This window comes from Drechmeria coniospora, chromosome 01, assembly GCF_001625195.1.
Source record: "Drechmeria coniospora strain ARSEF 6962 chromosome 01, whole genome shotgun sequence".
Classification (NCBI taxonomy): domain Eukaryota; kingdom Fungi; phylum Ascomycota; class Sordariomycetes; order Hypocreales; family Ophiocordycipitaceae; genus Drechmeria; species Drechmeria coniospora.
In genome coordinates, this window is record NC_054389.1 from 5,539,047 (window position 1) to 5,560,869 (window position 21,823).

The 21,823-nt window shown below is 55.6% G+C and overlaps 6 protein-coding genes across 6 annotated transcripts; 4 read left to right on the top strand and 2 right to left on the bottom strand.

Annotated features, from left to right (window-relative positions):
* Nucleotides 1-1,018: 1,018 nt before the first annotated feature.
* Nucleotides 1,019-1,678, bottom strand: DCS_01390 (cytidine/deoxycytidylate deaminase family protein; the record flags this gene model as incomplete). The annotated part of the gene is made up of 1 exon (XM_040798722.1): nt 1,019-1,678. The coding sequence occupies one exon, from the start codon at nt 1,676-1,678 to the stop codon at nt 1,019-1,021; it is 660 nt and encodes a 219-aa protein (XP_040659605.1).
* A 7,542-nt stretch (nt 1,679-9,220) lies between these two features.
* Nucleotides 9,221-10,542, top strand: DCS_01391 (uncharacterized protein; the record flags this gene model as incomplete). Its single annotated transcript, XM_040798723.1, has 2 exons — nt 9,221-9,472; nt 9,760-10,542. 2 exons carry the CDS (start codon nt 9,221-9,223, stop codon nt 10,540-10,542), a joined length of 1,035 nt encoding a protein of 344 aa, XP_040659606.1.
* A 2,019-nt stretch (nt 10,543-12,561) lies between these two features.
* On the top strand, nt 12,562-13,785 carry DCS_01392 (uncharacterized protein; the record flags this gene model as incomplete). Its single annotated transcript, XM_040798724.1, has 1 exon — nt 12,562-13,785. The coding sequence occupies one exon, from the start codon at nt 12,562-12,564 to the stop codon at nt 13,783-13,785; it is 1,224 nt and encodes a 407-aa protein (XP_040659607.1).
* A 1,063-nt stretch (nt 13,786-14,848) lies between these two features.
* On the top strand, nt 14,849-15,895 carry DCS_01393 (DUF833 domain-containing protein; the record flags this gene model as incomplete). The annotated part of the gene is made up of 1 exon (XM_040798725.1): nt 14,849-15,895. One exon carries the CDS (start codon nt 14,849-14,851, stop codon nt 15,893-15,895), a length of 1,047 nt encoding a protein of 348 aa, XP_040659608.1.
* Nucleotides 15,896-16,771: 876 nt separating this feature from the next.
* Nucleotides 16,772-18,055, top strand: DCS_01394 (uncharacterized protein; the record flags this gene model as incomplete). Its single annotated transcript, XM_040798726.1, has 1 exon — nt 16,772-18,055. One exon carries the CDS (start codon nt 16,772-16,774, stop codon nt 18,053-18,055), a length of 1,284 nt encoding a protein of 427 aa, XP_040659609.1.
* A 456-nt stretch (nt 18,056-18,511) lies between these two features.
* DCS_01395 (uncharacterized protein) lies at nt 18,512-20,154 on the bottom strand (the record flags this gene model as incomplete). Its single annotated transcript, XM_040798727.1, has 2 exons — nt 18,512-19,920; nt 20,022-20,154. 2 exons carry the CDS (start codon nt 20,152-20,154, stop codon nt 18,512-18,514), a joined length of 1,542 nt encoding a protein of 513 aa, XP_040659610.1.
* Between the last annotated feature and the right edge of the window lie 1,669 nt (nt 20,155-21,823).

Below are 21,823 nucleotides of genomic sequence, written 5' to 3' on the forward strand. Positions count from 1 at the left end.
TGCAGAAGAGAGCCGATATTCAGATAAATAAACTATCAACCTTCCATCCTTGATCACTTCAGAATGAAATCCACTTCATCCCGCCCATGTAATCATGCGATAGGAGAATTATCGTAGAGCATTTCCCGGGGCAGGGTTCTCACAGGCGAGTTGCTAACAGGCCCACCTCACTTTACTACTTTGTCCCCAACTCGACAGAAAGGAATCATGCGATTATAGAGAGCATGGCTCCATCTTTGGGTTACAGGTCGCAAAGCTGATGCTTATTCTGTATTCAATGGGTGACTGAGAAGCATTGCCTGGATTTTGTAAGCATGATGCAGTAGGAGGGTGGGCGCACAGCACGCACGGCGATTATCATAGCACAACATGCGGAGTAGGCATGATCTCAACGCCATCCCAGAAAGGGTACAACCAGGCTCAACTACACTTTGTGGCGTGACGGATAAGATGGTAATCGACTCAATGGGAGCGTACTTGGGAGGGGAACAACTGCTACTCTCAGAGGAGGCGTGGGCCGTTCGGAATCTCTAGTATGACAAAGTGCAGTCTCGGGCGCTTTTTCGATACCGTGGTTGGCGAGTAAGAAGAAGAAGTGGTATGCCATTGCCACAAACAACCTTGATCGCCTCACATTTCTTGCTGTGATTGCGACTTGCCGAAGAGTCAACCGGCCGCGTCTTCAACCTAGTTCGCAACGCACATACTCATGGTTGGTTTGGGCGTCGCCGCCGCAGATCGGGGTCTCCGAGGCTGTGCCGAAGCTGACCCGAGGTGGGCGGACGTAGTTGACGTCGAATAGATGCGCGTTCGACTAAAACACAAACATCACATCTACCGCACATCATTTCATGCACAACTTTTGCGAACCCTTGACGCAGGTTCGGTGCTGGCGCCTTCGGCCGACAACTTGGAGACCTGTCGTCACACTTCACTCAGCACAGCAAAAGGAGTTGTGCCTTGACATTTCAAAGCAGAGGCACTCTGCTTGGGGGCGATTCAAGCCGAGGCCATCGCGTTACTTCCACACGCTTGACGTTTCCGCACCTAGCCTCTTCCCTTCCTGATACCTCTCGCTCAACTCTTTGTAGATACCCTTGACTCTCTGAATCTCCGCCGTCCACTTCGTCCTCTCAGCTTCGTCCTCGAGGCCTGCCACAACGTCCGCCATGGACCGGCCACTAAAAAACTTGTTCGTCTTGTTGTACAGGGCCCGCCCGCTCAGCTGCTCGTCCGTCTCTTCGCCCCGAACGCGAAAGACCTCCTGCAGGATGTCGATGTCGTACGGGATCGAGAAGAGGTCCCTGCTGTCTTCATAGCTGAAGAGGTAGTAGAACTCGCCGAAGCCGGACCAGGCGATGCCGCTCAGACACAGGCTGCATGGCTCGTGCGTGGCGAAGAAGATGCAGTCCTTGCTCGGATCCGGACGGCTTGCGGCGTCCGGAAAGTCGACGGTGAAGAACTGTTGGATGCAGTTGATTTCGCCGTGGAGAAGCGGCGAGACCCGTTCATTGTTGGTCGCCACGCTGAGCAGTCGAAGATCTGCGCGGGCAAGGATTGCGGCACCGAAGAGCTTGCAGCCGGACGAGACACCCTGCCGAGTGAGCGGAACGATGGCGTCTTCGACCGTGGCGAGCATCGCCGAGAGGAGCTTGCGGGCATCCGACGAGGCGGCCATCCTGCCTCACGTTTTTCGTCTCGTCGGTCGCAGGAGTCGGACTGTTTCCCCGCAGAATACCTGCTACGGATGATTCGAATGTTGACCCGAGAGGACGGCCGAGGATGGACTTGCTCTGCAAAAAATGCGTCGGTTCCCGAAGGTCATCGGCACGACCCAGAGCTCCACTCTCGGTGAAACGCTCGACCGTTGCTACCTTCAAGGTTGCTTCTTTTCTCACAAGCATTTCTTGTACTTGCATGCCGTGGGCATGGATGAATGCACGCACCGATAGCAGGCAACCGAGGAGCGCCTGGATGTCGCTCCTCAGCATTTGGCACCAGTAATGTGCTTGGTTTTCGATCGGAATATCGGGGAGCATCCGCGTCCAAGCTGGAATCCGTGGGCATGACAGGCGCGGCCGGCCACATCGAGAGTCACCCAGAAAGCGGGAGGAGGCATTGCTTGCTTTCGGGCGAATGCTCGTCGCACAACAGAGCGAGTGAAGTCTTTGCCCGTGAGATGGGCCAATGCCGTTGACGCGAGCTTCCATGCGAACAAATTTACTCCATGAAGGGCCCGAGGACCCGTTGAAAAACGCTACTTCCTACCCGGCCAGCCCTCGTTTCCGCACCCATTCGGGATACATGAACGAAGCCAGAAAGGAGCATGACAACTTTGATTCCTCCTTCCCCTCCACCTGCCGATCTGATACTCCACAGCGACAACTCGTTCGACATCTATCAGTGGACACTTCAGCTGTGGCGGAGGAACCGATAGCATCGCCACGGTTAAACATTAGACATTCTCAGTATTTGCTACGAATACGGTGCCAGCAAGGAATGGATCGGACACCGGGGCACTTTTGACAAGTCGTTCCCACTACTCCGTAGTTAAGTGCGCAATGCAGAGTTTGCCTATAACAATCCGTGAAACCACAGACGCATTTAATAATTCAGCTCTCGTCATTTACATGATGGGTCCAGTTCTCAGCCAACACTTCTACAACCAGGGATGCCTAAAGTGCGATAGTTACCAGTGTTAATAATTTACGGATTATTTTTTGGCCCCCCCCACTGGAGATATATGACTGTTAGGTGTGTGAATCCCCTCCGTTATGACAACATTACATGTAATACGGACTATAATTACACCTACAATACTCCGTACCAATAGGTATCCACCGCGGGGGTTTGCCCACCCATTATTAATACAACGTTGACGCAAAATGCTAACGCTAACCTAAGTATATTTGAAGCTCTTGCTATGCCTTACCAAACCACCATTGCAACAGAGTACAAGTTGAACTAAATGGACCACAAAGAGCGCCGCAATGAGAGTGGGAGCAATGGATGCCGTATGCTACATGGCAATTCCTTCAGGAGTGGAGGCGTTTCCAGCTTCCCGTGACTGCCGGGGCCGCTGCTGTGACCGCTGTGACTGCCGGGGCCTCTGCTCTGTCCGCAGGAGCCGTGGCGACTACTAGAGCCATGGTGATTATCAGGGCTGCTGTGACTGCCGGTACCTCTGCTCTGATGACTAAAGCCGTTGGTGATTACTGGTAATACTGCCCGGGCCGCTACTGTGAGTGCCGGGACAGGCCACGGAGGCCTGTGGTACCTAGGGGCGCCGTCTGTTTGACGAGATAGACTTGATTGAATTTCGTCGCGGCTTCCAGCGTCCTTTTGAGGGGCTGTCCCAGATCACTTTCGCAGGATTCCCGGATACGCTGCTTCTTCATTGCCTATCCCCGGCAAAATGTCTGGTAAGAACCATCCGGATCGTTGGGGATAAGCACCATACATTGCGGCAATTCAAATGACAGGGTGGGTTGGGCATCGTCGCATTCGCCAGGAGGCAACACCTGCAGCAGCTTGACCAGGCGCCCATGCGCGATGTCGCCCCTTGACATTGTGAGGTGGCCACTGAGCATAGCGAAGCCGACGTCAAAGACAGTCATCTAGTGTAGCGAATGTCGTGTCTCGAGGCTGTGCAGATGATGCTCCTGGGTCACCCTTCCAGTCCCATCCGGTTCTGGCCTCGCAGTTAAGATGCACACTTGTACATGTGCGGGCTGCGGGAGAGCCGCGGCGGAGTACCCCTTCTGAATACTCGAGCATGACCAAGGGAAACCTCCGTCAAAGAGTCGGTCAGAAGCTTCGGAGACTCCAGATGAGCCATGTGAGGCTGATGTCGGGACATGTGCGCATGCAGCCTGAGCTTCCCGCGAATTGAACGGCATGGGTCAGGCTCAGTGGGGCAGCGATGCATACTCGGCGTCTGCAGGGTCCAGAAGTACAGTCCACCTTCAGTAATACCTTGTATCCAACTACAAAACACTGTTCATAGTACAACGCACTTGTACAGTAGGTTTGTACATGTAGCCGTATGGGGCAGAATCAGTGCGCGGTACGCGAGCTGGACAGGTATTTACATTTACACCTACTGCAAGTACTGTAGGCGTGTCACGCACCCTGCATTGTTGGGCCTGAACGAGAAAGCAGCCGGCTCATTTGGACAATACTGGATATGCAAGGTGCACCAATCACCATGGCTGTTAGGTAGCATCCAGCACTGCCATCGGCTGCCAACGAGGCTTTGGACATCAATACAGCGATAAGAGTAAGTAATACTCGGTATAGCCGTTGGGGGAGAATCGAAGAAGTCTGTGCTGCCTGCTCGCGTGAGGCGAAGGTCCTAGTACGTTCGTCATCGCTGCTCCATGAGGTATAGTGGTAGTGCAGAGAGTGCAGGCACGAAAGTACGATGCAATGCCGCGTTCGGTGCGTCGTGCCCATACTTTTGATCGACGCCCTCGTCAAGAATCTCGTGTTTTTTTTTGGCAAATTGCGAAACGCGCAAGGAAAGAGGGAAAGGAGCAGAGAAAAATTTTTCTCCCTCCTTGTCCGACGAGGGACGAGGCACAACAGATGGTGAGCCAGCTCGTTTATCACACCGGCCACCGAAACTAGCGCCACTGTAATAAGACATGAGGCGTGGCGGGCATGGATGTGCGTTGCAGTGTGCCCTCCCTGCCTTTGTCCACACTCCGGTCTGCCGATGCGAGTGAGGAGAAGTCGTATGAATCGCACTCCGTGCTTGCAGGGCCGACCTACTGTATTCATGTGCAATCCAGGCACAGACAGATGTCCATGTGCATGCAAGTATGTAAGCATGCACGTAGGTGACTCGTATGATTACCACCAACAGTACGGTGAAGACAGAGTGCAAGCGTACCTCTTCAGTACTTGATCTCGTCAGCGTACTTTAAGTATTTTCACGCCAGCCAGCAGGGGTGCTAGTTTAACGTCCGGCGCCCTGCCGGAGGGGGGCGTGTGGTGAAGCGTTTGTCGTTCAACTCTTGGCCATTGTGAAGAGGGAAAAAAACAAGTGGCAAGTAGACTCTGCTCCCTGATCCAAGGCGAGGGACCAATGATACATTTGGGTCTCGTCCTGTTGCGTGGCCAAGCCAGAAACCAAAAGGTGATGGCAAAAGAACGCAGGAGCAGGCTGAAGCATGGGTGCCACAGGAGGGGTAGGGTGTGGAAACCTCGCCGAATGCCGTCGTCTTCAAGCCCGTTCGCACACACGGTTCAATCGCCGTGCGTTGAGTGTGCTGTCTCTGGCCGATGGCCGGGGGAACGCGGGACGCAGGACGTTGCGCTGCGGGATCCCGCTCGACGTGTCTGCAATGGTCGCGGCTTCTGGTCATGGTCGTACATGCACAGGGAATTTGCAACCGAGAGCTGGAGGGCAAACGGAAGCGACCGGCAACATCGCCCTGATCTTGCTGCGCACTGCCGAAGGTTCAGCAACGTTCGCCTATTCGCCAATCTCATCCACTCGTTCGCCTCGCTCGAACGTGCACATACCCGTACGGGCGAGTACCCGTATGCACGCATGCACTTTGTCCTGCCCGCTTCGTCATTTGGGGAAGGCTGGCTGGTTCAACAATAGGCGGAAAAGTCCCGAAAGGTAACTCGGTCGTCAGCGCGAGGGCAAGTCGACGCGTGAAAAATTGTGAGACATGACTCCAATCCTTTCCGTTCTCGTCCCTGTGGCCGGTATTGGCACTCATGCTTGTGCTCGGTCGGGCACGGCGATGGTGAGTTGAGCATGGCGAGTCTCTGACCGAGGTTGATGCTGCATGACAGGCGTTCGGAGCCTCAAATTCGACCCTGTCATATTACATGTTTCAAGCCGCGGCGATGGACTACCGATCGGCGAGAGTTGGTGAATGGCTTACCATCGGCAAGCAAGCATGTAATACACGAGCACCTACGTACAGGATGTACGGAGTACGTGGGCATGTGCTTCTACCTACTGTAAGTAGATGCAGAAGGCAGGTACATTGTACGCGCACAAGTACGAGATACCGGTTTCAAAGCATCTACGGAGTAAGTACAAAGTATCTGTACGCATTACAGGTCGCAAGTATGAAGGTATGCACTCAGTTCGCGGCAGGTACGAGATGGAGGGGCGGAGGAGGGGAAGGCTCCCACCTGCCGTTGGAGTGGATTGACGACGCTGGCTGGGTATTCTTACCTACTGTTTGGATCGGGTGGAACTGCAGGAGGAAATGACCCCATTCGTCAGCACAGCCATCTACCAGGGCGTGCATTCCCCGTTCGCCCGTTTAATACCCGCTTGGCCGCGATGAGAACACGACGAAGAAGCGTGCATTTTTCGGTGTGTGGTATTTTACATACGTGGTCCATATCGTGTGTCGGATGAAGAGCGTGGAATAGGTACCGAAGTGCCCAAGGTTTTTGGACTCCCACACACGGAGGCGTCTCTGCCGCAGCGCTCATGGTTTTTGGTTGTGATGTCAGGCGGTGACCGAGGAAGAAGCAAGTGCCAGGCGTACATGCAAGTACCAACTGCTTGCTGATGGAGAGTTTCGCGCTCAGATGTGACAGGCGCGAGCGTGATCCCGCTGCGCTTGCACCTCATCACCCTTGCACTGCGCGTACGTGGCGGGGCAGGTGACAGCCGTAGGAGCAGTTCAAATGAGGCTTAGGGAGTTGATCAGTCGTTCTTCCCTTCTGCGACGATATTCAAGTAAGTAATTAACATGATTACTTAGGTGCAAGTACTCCGTACAGAACTTGTATTATACTCCGCATTATTACTCCGTACTCCGAGGTGTACTGCTACATCTCCTTGCACGCAGGCACGCATCGTATTGTACCTACCTAGTAATACTCCGTACCTATACGGAGTAATCGCTACTTATGTACTTGTACTGACCACTACTTGTCTTGAAGTGTACTCCGTACCTTAACAGATTTGGACATGCACTCCGTACACATGTCGGGTACTACGTATTGCCTACCTAGGTACCTTTAGGTAGTATGTACCTAGTAGTGTAATTAGTACTTTGTATTGCCCTGGCAGGTGCTATTAGGCCGTCTGGCTTTTGGGGCGAGTGGTGAAGTAAGTATCCTTACATGACGGAGTACGGAGAATATGATCCAGTTCGGACCGATCGCATAGCCTCCTATAGTAAATCTTGATTTCGAGCATCACGTAGAATGACGCGTAAAGTCATGTCGTCGTTTCAGTTGGCGCAAGGTAGCGAAAGTCAGCTTGATGACCTTGCCCGACAACATTGCCATGGATATAGTGGGAGACACCCAGCCGTCAAGTTGACCATGTAATTACATCCTGGTATCTGCCCAATCGGGCAAACAAAGAGGCTATATTCTCCGTGTGCCTCTCTATTTCGACTTTCTCGATAGGGGCTGGGCATATCGGCCAGGACGCAGGCATATTCGCGTATAGCACCATGCAAGGTCACTCGAGTAGCTGTGATTTTTTGCTTACTCTCATCGTCAGTCAGATACATCACAGACGCCGAGGAGGGGCGACAATGGTTGTTCACGGTTACAGAACAGAAAACCGCTCGGCCTTCTTCGGACCATGCATCCAATACGACGGCATTATCCCGTCCGTACTGCATAGTATACACACGGACACGCACAGACACAGACACACACGCGCACACAAAGTATGCATATTGTGCAAGCAATTCACAATTACGCAGGCTGCTTTGCCGAAAATGCGCAGCCGTCAGCGCCGATGCAGCTATGGCCAATCTACGAGTAAGCCGGCTGCTGGGATGGCCTGACCAATCTAACGCTACAAACTACCTGTAAGAGATGCACCGATGCACTTCTGCTACAGCTCGTAAGCGCTTTTGTGCGATGCCAGAAGCAACGAGACGAGACACCAGACATCTATCCGTATCCGTCGCTGCTGACCGAGCCTTGCAAGTCGCCGATGCAGACTCCGTACGGATTGCCCTGTACGTGTCTACAGTACTTACAACTGCATATAAGTAAGTGCTGCGATTACATGTCATGGTCAATCTCCAGGTACATGTACGGCGTACTACATGTAAGTAATACGAAGTAATTACTCCGTACGTCAGTACACTTCGTACTTGTACTTACTGTACTGCGGATTGCAGTATACGACCACGAGCTATGTATTCCGTACTCCGTACTCCGTACATGTACAAGTAGTAACGACTCGTACACTTACTTACACTGCAAGTATCAATACTGAACACGCGCACACATCGGACATGCACAAGCAATAAGCCAAGTACTGTGGTTGCACACCAGTACGTACTCTATACCGTACTGTACACGATTTAATATCAGCACGCCCCCCACCCCCCATAGGAACATCCGTCGTTCAACGTAAAAATAATAGCGGCTAGCCCCCTAGCTCGTCTAGGCTGGCCCCGCCCGCATACCTTTTGGGCGACACCCCCCCCCCCTTGTCCCTGGCACTTCCTGTTGTTCCTGTTGTTGGTCTCCTTCCAGCTTGTGCCAGTCTTGTTCTGGACGGCGCCCGTCCCGCTCCTCTCGTCCCCTGCTGGGAGCACTTTGCACACATACCAACCTCCATATATACCTCGCCTCATACCCGCGTCAACGTCTTTCCTTTCCCTTCCTGCATCGTTTTGGCATTTGCCAATCAATAACCTTCGCAAAGTCTCACCCTAAACCAACGGAAAGCACGTCGCCGTCGACGTTGATTTCATCTTAGGCCAACACTGCAGTTGCTCCAACAAGCCTGCCACCTCGACTCCAGCTGCTGGCCCTCCCCCACGTCCAGCACTCGTTGCATCACGACACAGCCAGCCAGGTCGTTCGACATTTGGCTATCGGTTTCTTCTCGCATCTCGTGACGAGAGGAAATCTTTCGACCTTTTGACGCCTCGGTCATGTTTGCAGAAGCAGGAATTTTCTCCAACCCCTACTCTCCCGACCCGATACCGAGGTGACGGCCCATCACCGCACCCAACACGCTTTTCACTTGGCTCGACGAAAGAGAAATACGCAGGCGGGAGGTCAGCAACGGCGGCCAAAAGACGGCTCCGCAGTGAAGGTGCAGAATAACACGCAGGCCGTGAATCACGAACCCTGCCTTCGACTATATTAGCCGTCCCCCACGCCACGACCGCTGCGGTTTCGAGCGGCCACCGTACATGCACACGCACAAACCCACGAACCCTGCTTGTCGACCATCGCACAGAGGCTGCGAAACACCATGAGCTACCCTTCACCACGAACACCTGGATCGACGCCGATCCACGACTGGGAGTACTCCCGTATGTCGTCGGCAACGCCCACGCCGTCGCCGAGACCGAGCTGGTTCGAGTCGGTCTCAACACCACGACGACCGGCCACCCGCGCCGCCCACTCCCGATCCAGCAGCTACTCCCATCGTGAATTTCTCCCGCCGCGGGCGCACCCGGAGTCCCCGCGTTACAATAGCTCCGGAAGCTACTTGACGGCAGATGTGAGTCACATTCCCTTTCCGTCCCGGCGGCGACATTCGAGGTCCCCCCCCCCCCCCCCCCCCCTTCTCCTCCCAGACCGACCCCTTTCAGGCGTCATCGTCGGCACTCGTATCCCCACGTCCGGGCCTCTGCATCCTATGGAGAATTCGACGAGGACGAGGACGTCGAGGCCATGGAACGCACCTGCGCGTTGCCATTCCTGGCACGGTCCAAGAGCCAGCTCCCCCACCGCCATCCAATTGACCGTGAGAGGGCTTGGTGCACTAATCACGATGACCACCTGTAGTACGGCACCTACTACGTCGATGCGGCCTGTGCCCGGACGGCCCCGTATGGGCCTCCGTACGATGCCCACTACGAGTCACCGAGGCCTTCTGCCACGCAAGCGCGGCCGCCGACGAGCCATTCCCACGCCCGTCGATCGTCCGCTTCGATTCCCCAGCGCCCGGCCATGACGAAGCCGTCGAACGGTCAGCGAGCCAATCCACCGGTCACGGCCAAGGCCACCGAGGCGGATGCCCGCCGGCACAAGATTCCCCAGGGATTCTCGTTGAAGAATTGGGATCCCAACGAGGAGCCCATCCTGCTCCTCGGAAGCGTCTTCGACGCCAACAGCCTCGGAAAGTGGATCTACGATTGGACCGTCTTCCACAAGGGCGGCGCGTTGACGCCCATCGCCGAGATGGCTGCTGACCTCTGGCTGAATCTGATCCACCTCACGGCCAAGGTGAAGGATGCCGAGGCCAAGGTTGGTGCCATCCGCAGGGCCGAAGACCGAGAGTTTGTCGAAGACGTCATCAACGCCGGCGAGCGCCTCATGGCCGAGCTGAGGGCCCTCCTCAAGGCGTGCGAGGCCCCGATGCTCAAGGCGTGCGAGGCCCCGATGCCCAAGGCGTCCCGCCGAAAGCAAGTCAGCCTTGGCAAGAACTCGGGTGTCGAGTTTGTCGAGACATTGTTCGGTCGCGACCGGGAGCTTGTGAGGACGGAAAAGCTGACGCAAAAGATCCGATTGTTCCGAGTGCGCTTCGATGCCAACTGTACTAAAATTCTCGCGGAGCCCACTGCTTAGGGCGTGCGCCCGTAGCCCTTTTCTTTCTTCTGTTCCGAGCACTGCCGTGCCGCCCCGGATCGGACTGGAGCCTTGGGAACGACGATGTCCGTAGCGGATGGGCTGGCCTCGGGGGCCGCGGAGGATTTCCTTTTTCCTTTTACTTTTCCCTTTCCTTGTCCTCTCCTGCTTGTTTACAGTACTTCCGTGGATCTCCGTTGGATACCCTCGACCCAGGCGACGGTTCCTTCTCGTTGAACATTTCTCGAACCCTTTTTCTTTCCGCCTCGAGCAACGGTTTTACGTGTTTCCATAAACTAGACCATTGGGCGACCAAAATTCGGCGGCCTGCGCCACCCGAACCGAGCGATGCGCGCGCGGAGCGACACCGCCACCGGGAATGCTTGACCGTTCGTTGATACCCAACGCTCCATGGCGAGCGCCACGACGGAGCAGGGACGGTGTACGAGACTGAGACGGTATGGCCAACGCGTTCTGCTTTTTTTTGTCTCGTTTCGTGGTGTGAATTTCCTTTGTCGAATGATGGGGTGGCGCTGGGCGAGGCCATGGTTCTACGTGCGATGCGGCCAGTACTGATCATGATTCACGATTGGCTTGCGGGTGGTGGTTGAACCGCTCACACAAATGAACAGTATGGCAGCGCTGACATGGTGGGCACAGGGTCCTAGGAAGGACCAACGACTGGTGGCCACACGATTGCGCAACGGTATTGCAGATGTGAATTTTATGCATTTGGAATTTTGAATGGAGCACGAGTGTCACGAACGAATGAGTGAATGAATGAATGATTTTGCATTTTCTTGCTTGGCCAAGCCCTACAAACTATAGCTACTGTATATAATGCTAGAATCGGGTGGGATGTGCAAGCGAATGGCATCTTGTTCATTGTCCGTCAGAATTGAACACGTTGTCCGTGGCACGAGATGGGACGGGCTTTTGGGGCAGAAGTTGCGCAACTACCTGATTGTTCACTTCAATACCTGTTGTCGATTCACCACAGCGCGTAGTAGTCTAGGAGAGAACAAACCGCAGGTACAAGTGCAGGTGCAAGTAGTTCCGTTCCCTAACGAAGATGATTGTTGGTGCTGAGATGGAACGACAACGAGTGCTGATACCACTGGCTAGCCAAGTGGTTAATGGTCAACGGTTAAGGCTCACGTCCTTTCCGCATGTAGCCTTGTACTATTGCCCATACGGCGCTGGAATGTACTCAGCCGCTGTAGAGCAGTGTAGAGCAGTGTAGAGCAGCCAAGAGCAGTCCTACCTGTAGTAGGCAGAGGTACGGGGTACATCCATCCATCTGTAGGGGGTTTGCGAGGCTCGATAGAGTCACAAAACTTGTGCATTGCATAGGTCAGCCTTGCACTTATACCGCTGAAGACTCTCCTGGCAAAATGCCTACTGCCTACCATGTGCCAACATTTTGCACCATGGATGGCAGTTAACAGCAGCCAACTAATACGGATGTGGAGCGGTGGGTAGTTGTCGTTGTAGGTCTTGAGGTTTCAAGCTACTAGGTAGGGAAGCGGGTTCGTCGGCTTCCTTGCCGGGCGCACCCCTGTGCATCTCAGCACCAACTCGGTCCGTCCTTTAGCGAGGTGCCGTCTTCAGCACTTTACATGTACCAAGTACAAGCACGGAGTGCGGAGTACATGTATTAATAGTAATCAGTGTCTGTACTCCGTAGGTACAGAGTACGTTATACAAGCTCAGCTACTGCAAGTACAGTACGGTGGAAGGAACATGGCTCGCGCAGGGACCTCACTAGTAAGGACCTGACTAAGCAGCGAAGTCGATCAAATTAAATACCGTTTGTCAATCTTGATCATCGAGGCTTCGCCATTCATTCATTCATGCACCAAAAGAAAGGGATCATGGGTCTGTAGGACCAAAACAGCTCGGAACAATGGTGGAATAGTAGTAGTTTTCATTCCATTGGATTGCCATCCGCTCACGTCTGGACAACATCATCGTCGCTGCAGAGATACATCACAGCCGCCGAGTGCATGCGTCGCCGTCATGCATTACATTCGGCTTTTGAGGCCGCCCAAGCTGTCCTCGTCCCAAAGGCAGATGCAGGCCGAGATTGTATTTACAGTCACGACGGACTTGGGGGATTCCTTTCTCTCACCGCTGGTGCCCCTCGATTTGTTCGTCACAGCCAGCATACGCTCGTCGACACGGGACTTATCCGCCGTCAGCAGACCCGCACAGGTCGGAAAGCTGCAATGGGCTTCCGGACAGAGGGTGGCAAAGCCAATTTGCGAGCTGCCTCTTGCGATGGCCAAGGCCATAACGTCTGGAGATATGGTCGACCTTGGCATCGGCACGGCCCCAATCTTTTCTGCCGAGGGAGTCGAGCGAATTCTGTCGTCGACGTCGACGACCACAAGCACGAGCGAAGCGGCCGGCCATTGCGGCTTGGTGATGCCGGTGCGGGCGACACTGAACGGCCCTGACGTCGACGACGACGTGTCTTCGCGGAAGATCCGTCTACATGCCGCCTCCCAGGCGCCAGAGTATCTCGAGATTGAGGAGGAGATTGGCGAGAGCATCGCCCGGCACATCTGGGACGCCGGCGTCGTTGCCCTCTCTGCCATCGTGGGCACGTACACATTGCCGGACATGGCATGCAGCCAGCATGCTTGCATGAAGGCCCTGCGGCGTATCCTTGACTCGGGTGAGCCGATCAACATTCTCGAGATTGGCTGCGGCGTCGGCATTCTCGGCACCGGCCTGTGCGCCATCTACCCGCCAGGCACCCGGGGCTGCACCATCCTCATGACGGACCTCGACGAGGCCGAAGGCCGTGCCCGTTCCAACATTGCGCTGCTCAAGCACAACCAATCGGTGTCCCGGCTCGGACAGGCACACTTGCTGTACGAGAACCTCGATTGGGAGCACGCTCGCCACGGCCGTTTCGGACGACAGGTCCAACGTCGCCGGTGGGACCTCGTCGTTCTGAGCGACTGCACCTACAATGTCGACATGCTGCCGGCGCTGGTGGAGACGCTTTCCGCCTTGCACGCTTCCAACGTGCGTCGGGACGACGGCTTCGTGACGAGGGTATTTCTGGCGACGAAGCCTCGCCACGAGTCGGAGAAGGCGCTCTTCGACCTATTGGCTGGCGACGGCTGGGAGACGCTGCAGACGCAGATTCTACCACTGCCGGTGCTGGGAAAGGAGACAGAGTCGGTAGAGATGTACCTGTTTGAGAAGGCGTCATGTCCGATCCGCAAATGACAGCTTCGAAACGACATGTGAGCTGAAAAGGCTTCGCAGGCATGACGAGATATACAACGACCAAGTCTTCCCCATGCCTTGCTTGCAGACGATGCATGGGGGGAAGGAAGCCAGGTGTTGCCGTGGCCGTCAGCATCGCGAACATGGCTGTTCGTTTCATGCACGAGCCAGCAGGGCCGTTGTAGGTAGAATAAAGTTTCGGGGAGCGAGGCAAAACTGTCACAGACAGCACATGGTTGGAAAGCCTAGGCATTGTTTTGGAACCCGATTTGCATGTGCCGTTGTCCTGGAGTTGATGATTTGATGAAAGTACATGTGGTTGCACCTGGTTACATGCACGGATGAATGTACTATGTAAATAATGTACCATGTAATACTCCGTAAATGAAAATAAGCAGGAGAAAGTACAAGTTCTCCGGACTCCGTACACATGAACAGGTCATGAACAGCCAGAACAGGTCATGCGGCGACACAAGGATGATGGATAAGCGGTAGGTCGCTGTTGCTCATGCGATTTCACGCGGGGGCTTTCTTCCGAGACCTCCGCCACGCCGCCGAGAGCGTCAAACATGACGGCCAAGAATAAAATACGAAAAGTTTCGGACGAGGCCTTTGGAAAAAGCAGCTGATCATGTCCGATGGAAGCTTTCATCATCACCGATCAAGCTACGCGCGAAATCCCGGGGACTGCGGCAATGGCCAGGAACTAGCAATTCCCGAGGAGCGTGTCGGACGTTTCCGCGTCAGCAGCCAATGGTGGGCTGATGGCGAATGACGCGATGTCACAAATCAGACGCCGCAGCCGACGGGTCGCTGACTTTGTTCTCATGGCGATCCGTTGCCCGATTCGTCCGGCCGAATCTTACGTGTCCGTCTTGGATGCCACAGCATCCTGCCTTGGTGGTGTCGGCTGTCCATCCGACTGCGCTCTCCGTGGCAACACTGGCCGCTGCAACCAGTCGTTACCTTCCTTTGGCCATCAACACGACTTTTTGAGAGAGTCGACGGCGTGCCTTGTCATCTCCGCAACAGCGCCGCGGCTGGCATCGCCATCTCCGGAAACATGTGCATCGTCCTCTTCACGACGGCGCATCCTGATTACGCGCTCATCGTCATCGACAACCGAGATGAGTTCATCCTGCGGCCGACATCGCGACCCAGCTGGTGGACGCACCCGACGTCGGGCCGCCAGGTGCTCGCGGCCCGCGACCTCCAGCGGACGGAGAAAGGAACGTGGTTCGGCATCACCAGGACGGGACTTCTCGCCGTGCTGACAAACTATCGTGAGGCCAACGTGCACGATGCCGCCCACCCCATCCACGGCGTCAAGAGCAGAGGCGGCATGGTCAACGCTTGGCTCGGAGGGCTCGCGAACGAGAGCGTCCAAGCTGGCGTCCACCAGCTCGTCGTCGACGCCGGAGTCCAGGGCGTCGGCGGCTTCTCCATGCTTGGCGCGAAGCTGAGACGAAAGGGCGGCGCCATTGCCGTTGTGAGCAACCGAGCGAAGCATCCGGATGACGTCCCACTGGTCGCTCGGAATCGCAACGAAACCTGGGGTCTCAGCAACACCGTCTTTGACGACCCGCACGTGTGGCCCAAGGTGGAGAACGGCAAGCGTCTGCTCGACCAGGTCGTGACCGACGCCGTCAAGAAGCAGTCCGGCCAGGACGACCTCGTCCGTGACCTCTTCTCCCTGCTCGACACCGATACGCTGCCGGAACAGAGGGGGGACCGTGGCGTCGAGCACCAGATTCGCCACCTCAAGCACACCATCTTTGTGCCCTTGATAGGCGACGAAAAGCACGAGAAGGCCATGCAGGAAGCCGTGGCCAAGGGCCGTGTCGACTGGACCGACATGAACGGCGACACGAGGGCCGTCGAAGAGCTCATGGCGGAGCAGCGACCGGAAGGCCGTGCGAGCCTCGAATCGGCCGCCGCCTTCGAAACGGGCATGTACGGCACGCAGCGCCAGACGGTGTTGCTGGTGGACCTGGAAGGAAACGTCACCTTTGTCGAGAGGGCTCTCTGGGACGGTAACGGAAACAAGATTCCCCAAGGCGACGGCGATGTCGTATTCCGATTCAAGATTGACGGTTGGGATGATGAGTGAAGCAGATGCTGCAACGCATTTCACACCACAACACGGGTACGTACTTGATAGCTTGACAATCATGGAGATGCGAAAGGGTGCATCTAGACGAGCCTTCGTCACGGAGCCTCGCCGATTCCTGCTATTTTCATGCCCACATACATACCCTCATCTCGTGCCTTCCTCCTCAACCGAAGATACACTGTGTCGTCACATGACTCGGCCTGGACCAGTGCCTCCTCCCAATTGCCCCTTCAGCGCGAACCATGTACGTTGCTGTACTCTGCCGTACCGTGCTGCGCCGTGCGATATTGCACTGCTGTTGAGCCATGCATTTGACAGACAACTGCTCGGTCCCGGTCCGTTGCCACATGAACAGGCCTCCTCTCGCAAGATCACTGATTTAGGTTCCTCCTTCATACTCGCGGTCATCACTCTCGCAAGGCTGTGCGTGCTTGCCACTCGCTCCCCAACACAACAATCGAGCCCTGTGAGATTTTTTCCATCTTCCGCCTCATCTCGGCACGAGCACCATCGTCATCTATCTCAACGCTGAATTCGTGAGCCTCTGCTTGCCAACTGCCTCCTTCATCAGCCTTCCCCCTCATCCTCTTCACCACTCGCAGAACTCCTCGAAGGATCCCGCATCCGTGTCGTCCGCCAGTCACCGAACTCTTTTCCAACAGGCAAGTGAGAAGCCTCGCTTTCGACCTCACCATTCTTCATCTAACGATTGTTCCCGTGTTAATTCGTCCAGGAACAAACTTGACGTTTCTTTGACAACTGCCCGCGCAGCGACGTTGACACCGGCACGAGGCTCCCCATACGTGTCTCGACGAAGACGTAGGTAAACATGTCTTCCGGTTGCAAAGGGGGCACGTGTTGACATTGAAAAAAATGCCAAAGGAAAGCTTTCACTCAAACATTTCGGCCCCCGTAGGCGACGTCCCCAGCCAGAACCGCCGGAGTTTGGTACGAAACGACAGCTTTGCTGTCGTGCACGTTCTTGAAAACCTCAGAATCGCCGACTGGGTGGAAGCCATGGTGGCGACTTCTTCTTCCGAGCCTCCCACGACCGCAGTTCTGGAGCCTTACGGGCAAGTACCGACCGCATTTTCGAGAGATGCGGTCCTGTCAAAGGACGGTCCATCCACGAGACTTGCGCCTCCTGCCCATGCAGTGCCGGTATTAGGGTCATCAAACGACACAGGGCACAAGAAGTTCTTTAGCACATGGGGAAGGGCAAGGCCATCCAGGAGCCGACTGCCTACCAGTGGAACCCTGTCGGGCCTGCCTGGCCCAGCAACGACAAGGCCGCCGAGCGAGAAAATGCAGCCATCGAGCTTGTCGAGAACGGCATCTGGAAAGGAAAACCCACAACCGCCTCAGCAGGGCCATCTGCCCAAGTCGAAGACGATGAATGAGGTTCTTCACGGTCTGAAGAGTTCATTTTCGCGGACCAACTTGACCAGGAGAATGCCTGCGCCGTCCGCCTCCATGCGCTCGCAAACCCCCAGCCAACACCAGCGTTTCAAGGCACCACAGGATCCAGCGTTCTCACCATCAACGCAAGATACGGAGACGTCGCAGTCAGCTTCACATGTTCTCCTGCCTTGGCGGAGCTCTCTCGATTCTCCCTCGGATCAAAGCCTGCCTGGACAGGCTCGCCCCTCGACCGAGCCGCGTCCTAACTCGGCGGCATCTACCCATCGTTCGACCCGTACCGAACGTTTGAGCCAATTCATACAGGAATTTACACCCATAACCGTTGCTCTGCCCTCGCAGGAGTGGACCGGACGGTTCAGCACACTCGATAGCGAGTATCGCAGCCAAGGAATTGATGACAAGCTCCTTGTCTGCCTCAAGGCTGGCCTCTCGGCGCAGAAGCGCTTTGATTTAAAGCTCAGAGATATTCGGACCGAGGACGCTCGCAACCTGGCCGTGTTTGCCCAGCTCGAGATGCTTTGCGTCACGAACGAGGCAAAGCAATCTCTGCAAGAGTTCCAGGACACGTTCGCCCGTCGGTTCCGTCGCTCGATACTGAGGCCCGGGCGCGCCGATTTCCAGGCAAGGAGGCTCGTTGAATCCTTTCCACCGTCTAGCAAGGGCTCGAGCTCAGCCTCGCCGTCAGTGATGCACTCGTCAAGGCCGACGTCTACGGCAAGTGAAAACTTGTCCTGAGCTCGTGCCGGGCCGGCAGCAAGGGTGCTAACAAGGATGCTAACCTCGTGTGCCAGTCCGCGCCGAGATGTGCTACCGTATTCCAACGTAGCCTCTACAGCTCGGGTATTCCAGAGGAGGAATAAGCAGCAGACGTGGCGGAATGCTCGCCTGAAGATTTGGCCCGAGCCGAGAACATCGGGGGTACGGCGCGAGTTTCGAGCTCGGCCGGTTCGGAAACTAACAGGAAACTGTGCGATGTGCGGCGAATGTCAAAACACAAACGCTCGGGATGGCAATCAATGTGGTGGTATGGGGTTGACGATTGGCATGAGCACGTATCGAACTACCATATGTAAATGATGAGCTTTTCATCTGCATGTGTGTCAGGCCTAGCCAGGGTATCCAGTCCCATTCGAAATGTCATGCATGCGTGCGGCACAGGCATTCATGTTGCCATGACCTCGCGCTCGTTCTTCACTCTGCCCTCTTTCTGCTCTTGAGGTAATCCCGAATCTGCTCATGCTTGCTGGCGAAAAACATGCCCGACTTGTCACTCCGCCAGACGAGGACGCCAATCTCCTCTGCGAACTTGGCGGTGTCGAGGTACTCCTTGTGATCGTCGAAATCGCGAAAGAGAAAGCCGGCCGTCGTCTTCATCCGCTCATTCTCGAGCTGCCAGAGACGGATCTGGTCGACGACGGTGGGAGGCAGGATGGGCTTGTTGGTCAGGGCGGCGGTGCGGTGCATCTGCTCGTGGGCGTGGGCGGCAAGGTAGGAGATGATCTGGTCGGCACTGATGCCGAATTGGATGGCCTGGCGGATCGAGGCGCGGCTCAGGCGGCCAGCGACCATGTCGGGGAAGCGCATGCCGAGCTTGGTGAAGAGGGCGAGGACGGCGATCTGGAGGGTGGATTGGGTGTAGGCGTAGATGCGGTAGTTTGTCTCGACGACGACGCTGCCCTTTTGCTGTCCGGCACTGCCCAAGGGGCCCGAGGACGACGGCGCAGCGTCCGAGGCGGCGGCGGTTGCGGCGGCGACACCGTCGCTGATGGTCCGCAGGCTGTTTCCGCCGCTCGTGAGAGTCGTGGCGAGCCGGGTGGGGAAGAACATGGAGCGCTTGTGCTGGGGGATGTAGATGAGGCCAAAGTCGAGCAGCGACGGGAGCATGTTCCGACGCTGCTCGGTCAAGGCGTTCGTGTCGTAGGCACGGCCCAGCTCGAGACTGGCTAGGACGAAGAGGAAGGAGAGCATGTCGACGGTCTCGAGGCCGGCCGCCTTGCTGACCTCGTTGGCCTCGAGCCAGAGCAGCAGCAGGGTCCAGACCTGAGCATTGGCCTCCTGCAGGAGGAATGTGAAGCCGGCCTTGGTAATGCCGACGGACCCATTGGGGCGCCTATCGACGAGCCGGCCGGCGATGAGGAGGTCCTTGACGCTCTTGTTGGGCCCGGCGGGGTCACCGGCGGTTCGGTAGCCGACGCTGGAGACGACGAAGTGGAGGATGTCCTCCCACTTCTTGCGCGCGTACCGGTCGAGGAAGGGCACGTCGATCTCCGGGGGCACGAGGAGGGCCGAGGGAACGCCGAAGGAATTGTGCGAGCCGCCACCGGTGAGTGCGAGTCGGAGCGAGGTCTTGAAGTTCGTCGTCAGCTGCATCTCGTGGGGCTTCTCCTTGGACGGGACCGAGATTTGAATGATGTAGAGGCCGCGCAGGATGGAGAGGGCATGATCCTTTTGCCTATCCGAGTCAGCCTCGGACACCATGACGCGAACGGAGGGTTGACCAAGTTGGCCGTACCGCTTTGCCTCGGGCTTGACCCAGAGATCCAGGTCGCCAAGGAGCATCGGTTTCGGCATGTAGAGTATGCGCATGACCAAGGTTTTGGCTGCAGGCACGCCGGTCAGCCAGCCGCCTTTCCCATCGCCCAAGGGTTCCGGCTCGAGAAGGGCGGTCGGAGGGGGGAAGAGGGCAAAGGAGGAAGCGTACCCAAGTGCGGTAGCATGCGGCGGAAGACGGCGAAGGCGGTCGAAGGCTGCTGGTAGAGCTTCCGAAACGTGGTGCCAGGAAGCTTCTCGAGGTAATCAGAGAGCCCGAGGGACTGCGGTTGACTGACAGACATGGTCACAGTCTGTCAGCGAATCGACTGCCGCTATATCATGGTACGATCGATGCATTGACGGGCCCAGCTCTGCCGAGAATGGGGGTTAGGTGCAGAGATCTGGCCACCGGTTGGAAGAGGTGAAGTCGAAGAGGAGGGGATGGGCGCGCGCAGCCTGCCTGCCCAAATGAAGTGTACAGTGAGTATCAATACATAGTACAGTACAGAGTACGGAGTATGTTGGCTTTAATGGTTGCACCGCTGCAAGCATTATACTTACAGTACAAGTACAGTAAAGGTGTCAGTGTGAAAAGCAACCGCATGTACTCCGTACGGTGTATTACAGTGGTAGTACTTATAGCACTTGCTTGTACGCAAATACAAGTATTGTGCAGTATACAATACAAGTATACAGTGCTGGTATAGGTCCAAGCACGGAGTACTCCGTACCTCGTACGGAATACTCGTACGCTCATTAGCCGCGGGTGATATTCGGGTAAATGTTAGTCGTGGTGCCAGACCAGCGGCCAACAGTAATATTGATACTCCGATGTCCGCATGGAGCGGCATGGATTGCCAGTGCTTGCACTAGCTATTACTGTCACTTGACAAAATTGACCATTCGGCTTTGGTGGAACTACTCCTGTAAACTGAATAGACATTTTTGCCATCCCAATGTGCTATCATTTCGTCAGTCAGGGTTCCTACCCGCTGCTTGTCTTGCGCAGTATTGCTTCAGCACTGCACTCCCGGAAATGTTCATTCATTATTGGCACGTGTCGTTACATATCAGAGAAAAAGTATCGATCCCCTGATGACGCCTTTTCCATCATTAATCTGACTTGGAAGGGCAACGACAACATTTCCCCACGTCCTGGTTGGAAGAAGTCCTGTTCTCATCCTTGCATGCTACGTTACCTGAACACATCCATAAGTACAGGTAAGTGAATAGCATGTAGCACATGTTTGTCATCGTTAATTACAAGTACGGAGTTCGTCGAGTACGTCGAAGGAAGGATCCACCGCGAGGTGCTTATCAGGGGAAACAATAGCATCAATAGCAACGTCAATGTGTCACACCCTCCCTGGCTTCACCGATAGCGTGCGATTGCCAATGACTGCTCGTCGGTACCGAGAGGACGGAGTTCTAGCAGGCGCAAGTGAGCGTCTACCGATCATCTCCTAACGATTCGCTCAGCAATGATCATATACGGCATCTCCGCAGGCATATGAGGTCGATGGACGGCAGGCCAGTCATCTGTTCTGAACATATCGAATCGAACGAGCTGTCATTCACGTCAGCATAAGCACAGCAAGCCTGTATGCACGCGTATCCAGTCGCTGTGATGAAACGACGAGAAGTTGAAAATAACGCAGCTCGGGTCGCCGTAATGTCCATGTGTCATTGCGCAGCCTCTTGTTGATCTTGGTCGTCGGTCACGGTCACGAAACCGGATCAACATCCAGTCGGCCGCGTCGAATTCAAAACTAGGCAACCATCTCTATTGCCACTACCTACTCGATGCTTGAATCGGGCACAATGGGGCAGCTCGGATTGCCAAGTGGCCATTGCCGGCGTTGGCCATGATGCCCTTGGTCGGCATCGACCAAGCCGGTGCAGTATAAAAGGTTCTGCGGTCCCCCGTCATCCTCGGGCCTGGTGGTGATCACCCTTCAAATCAAATCCTAG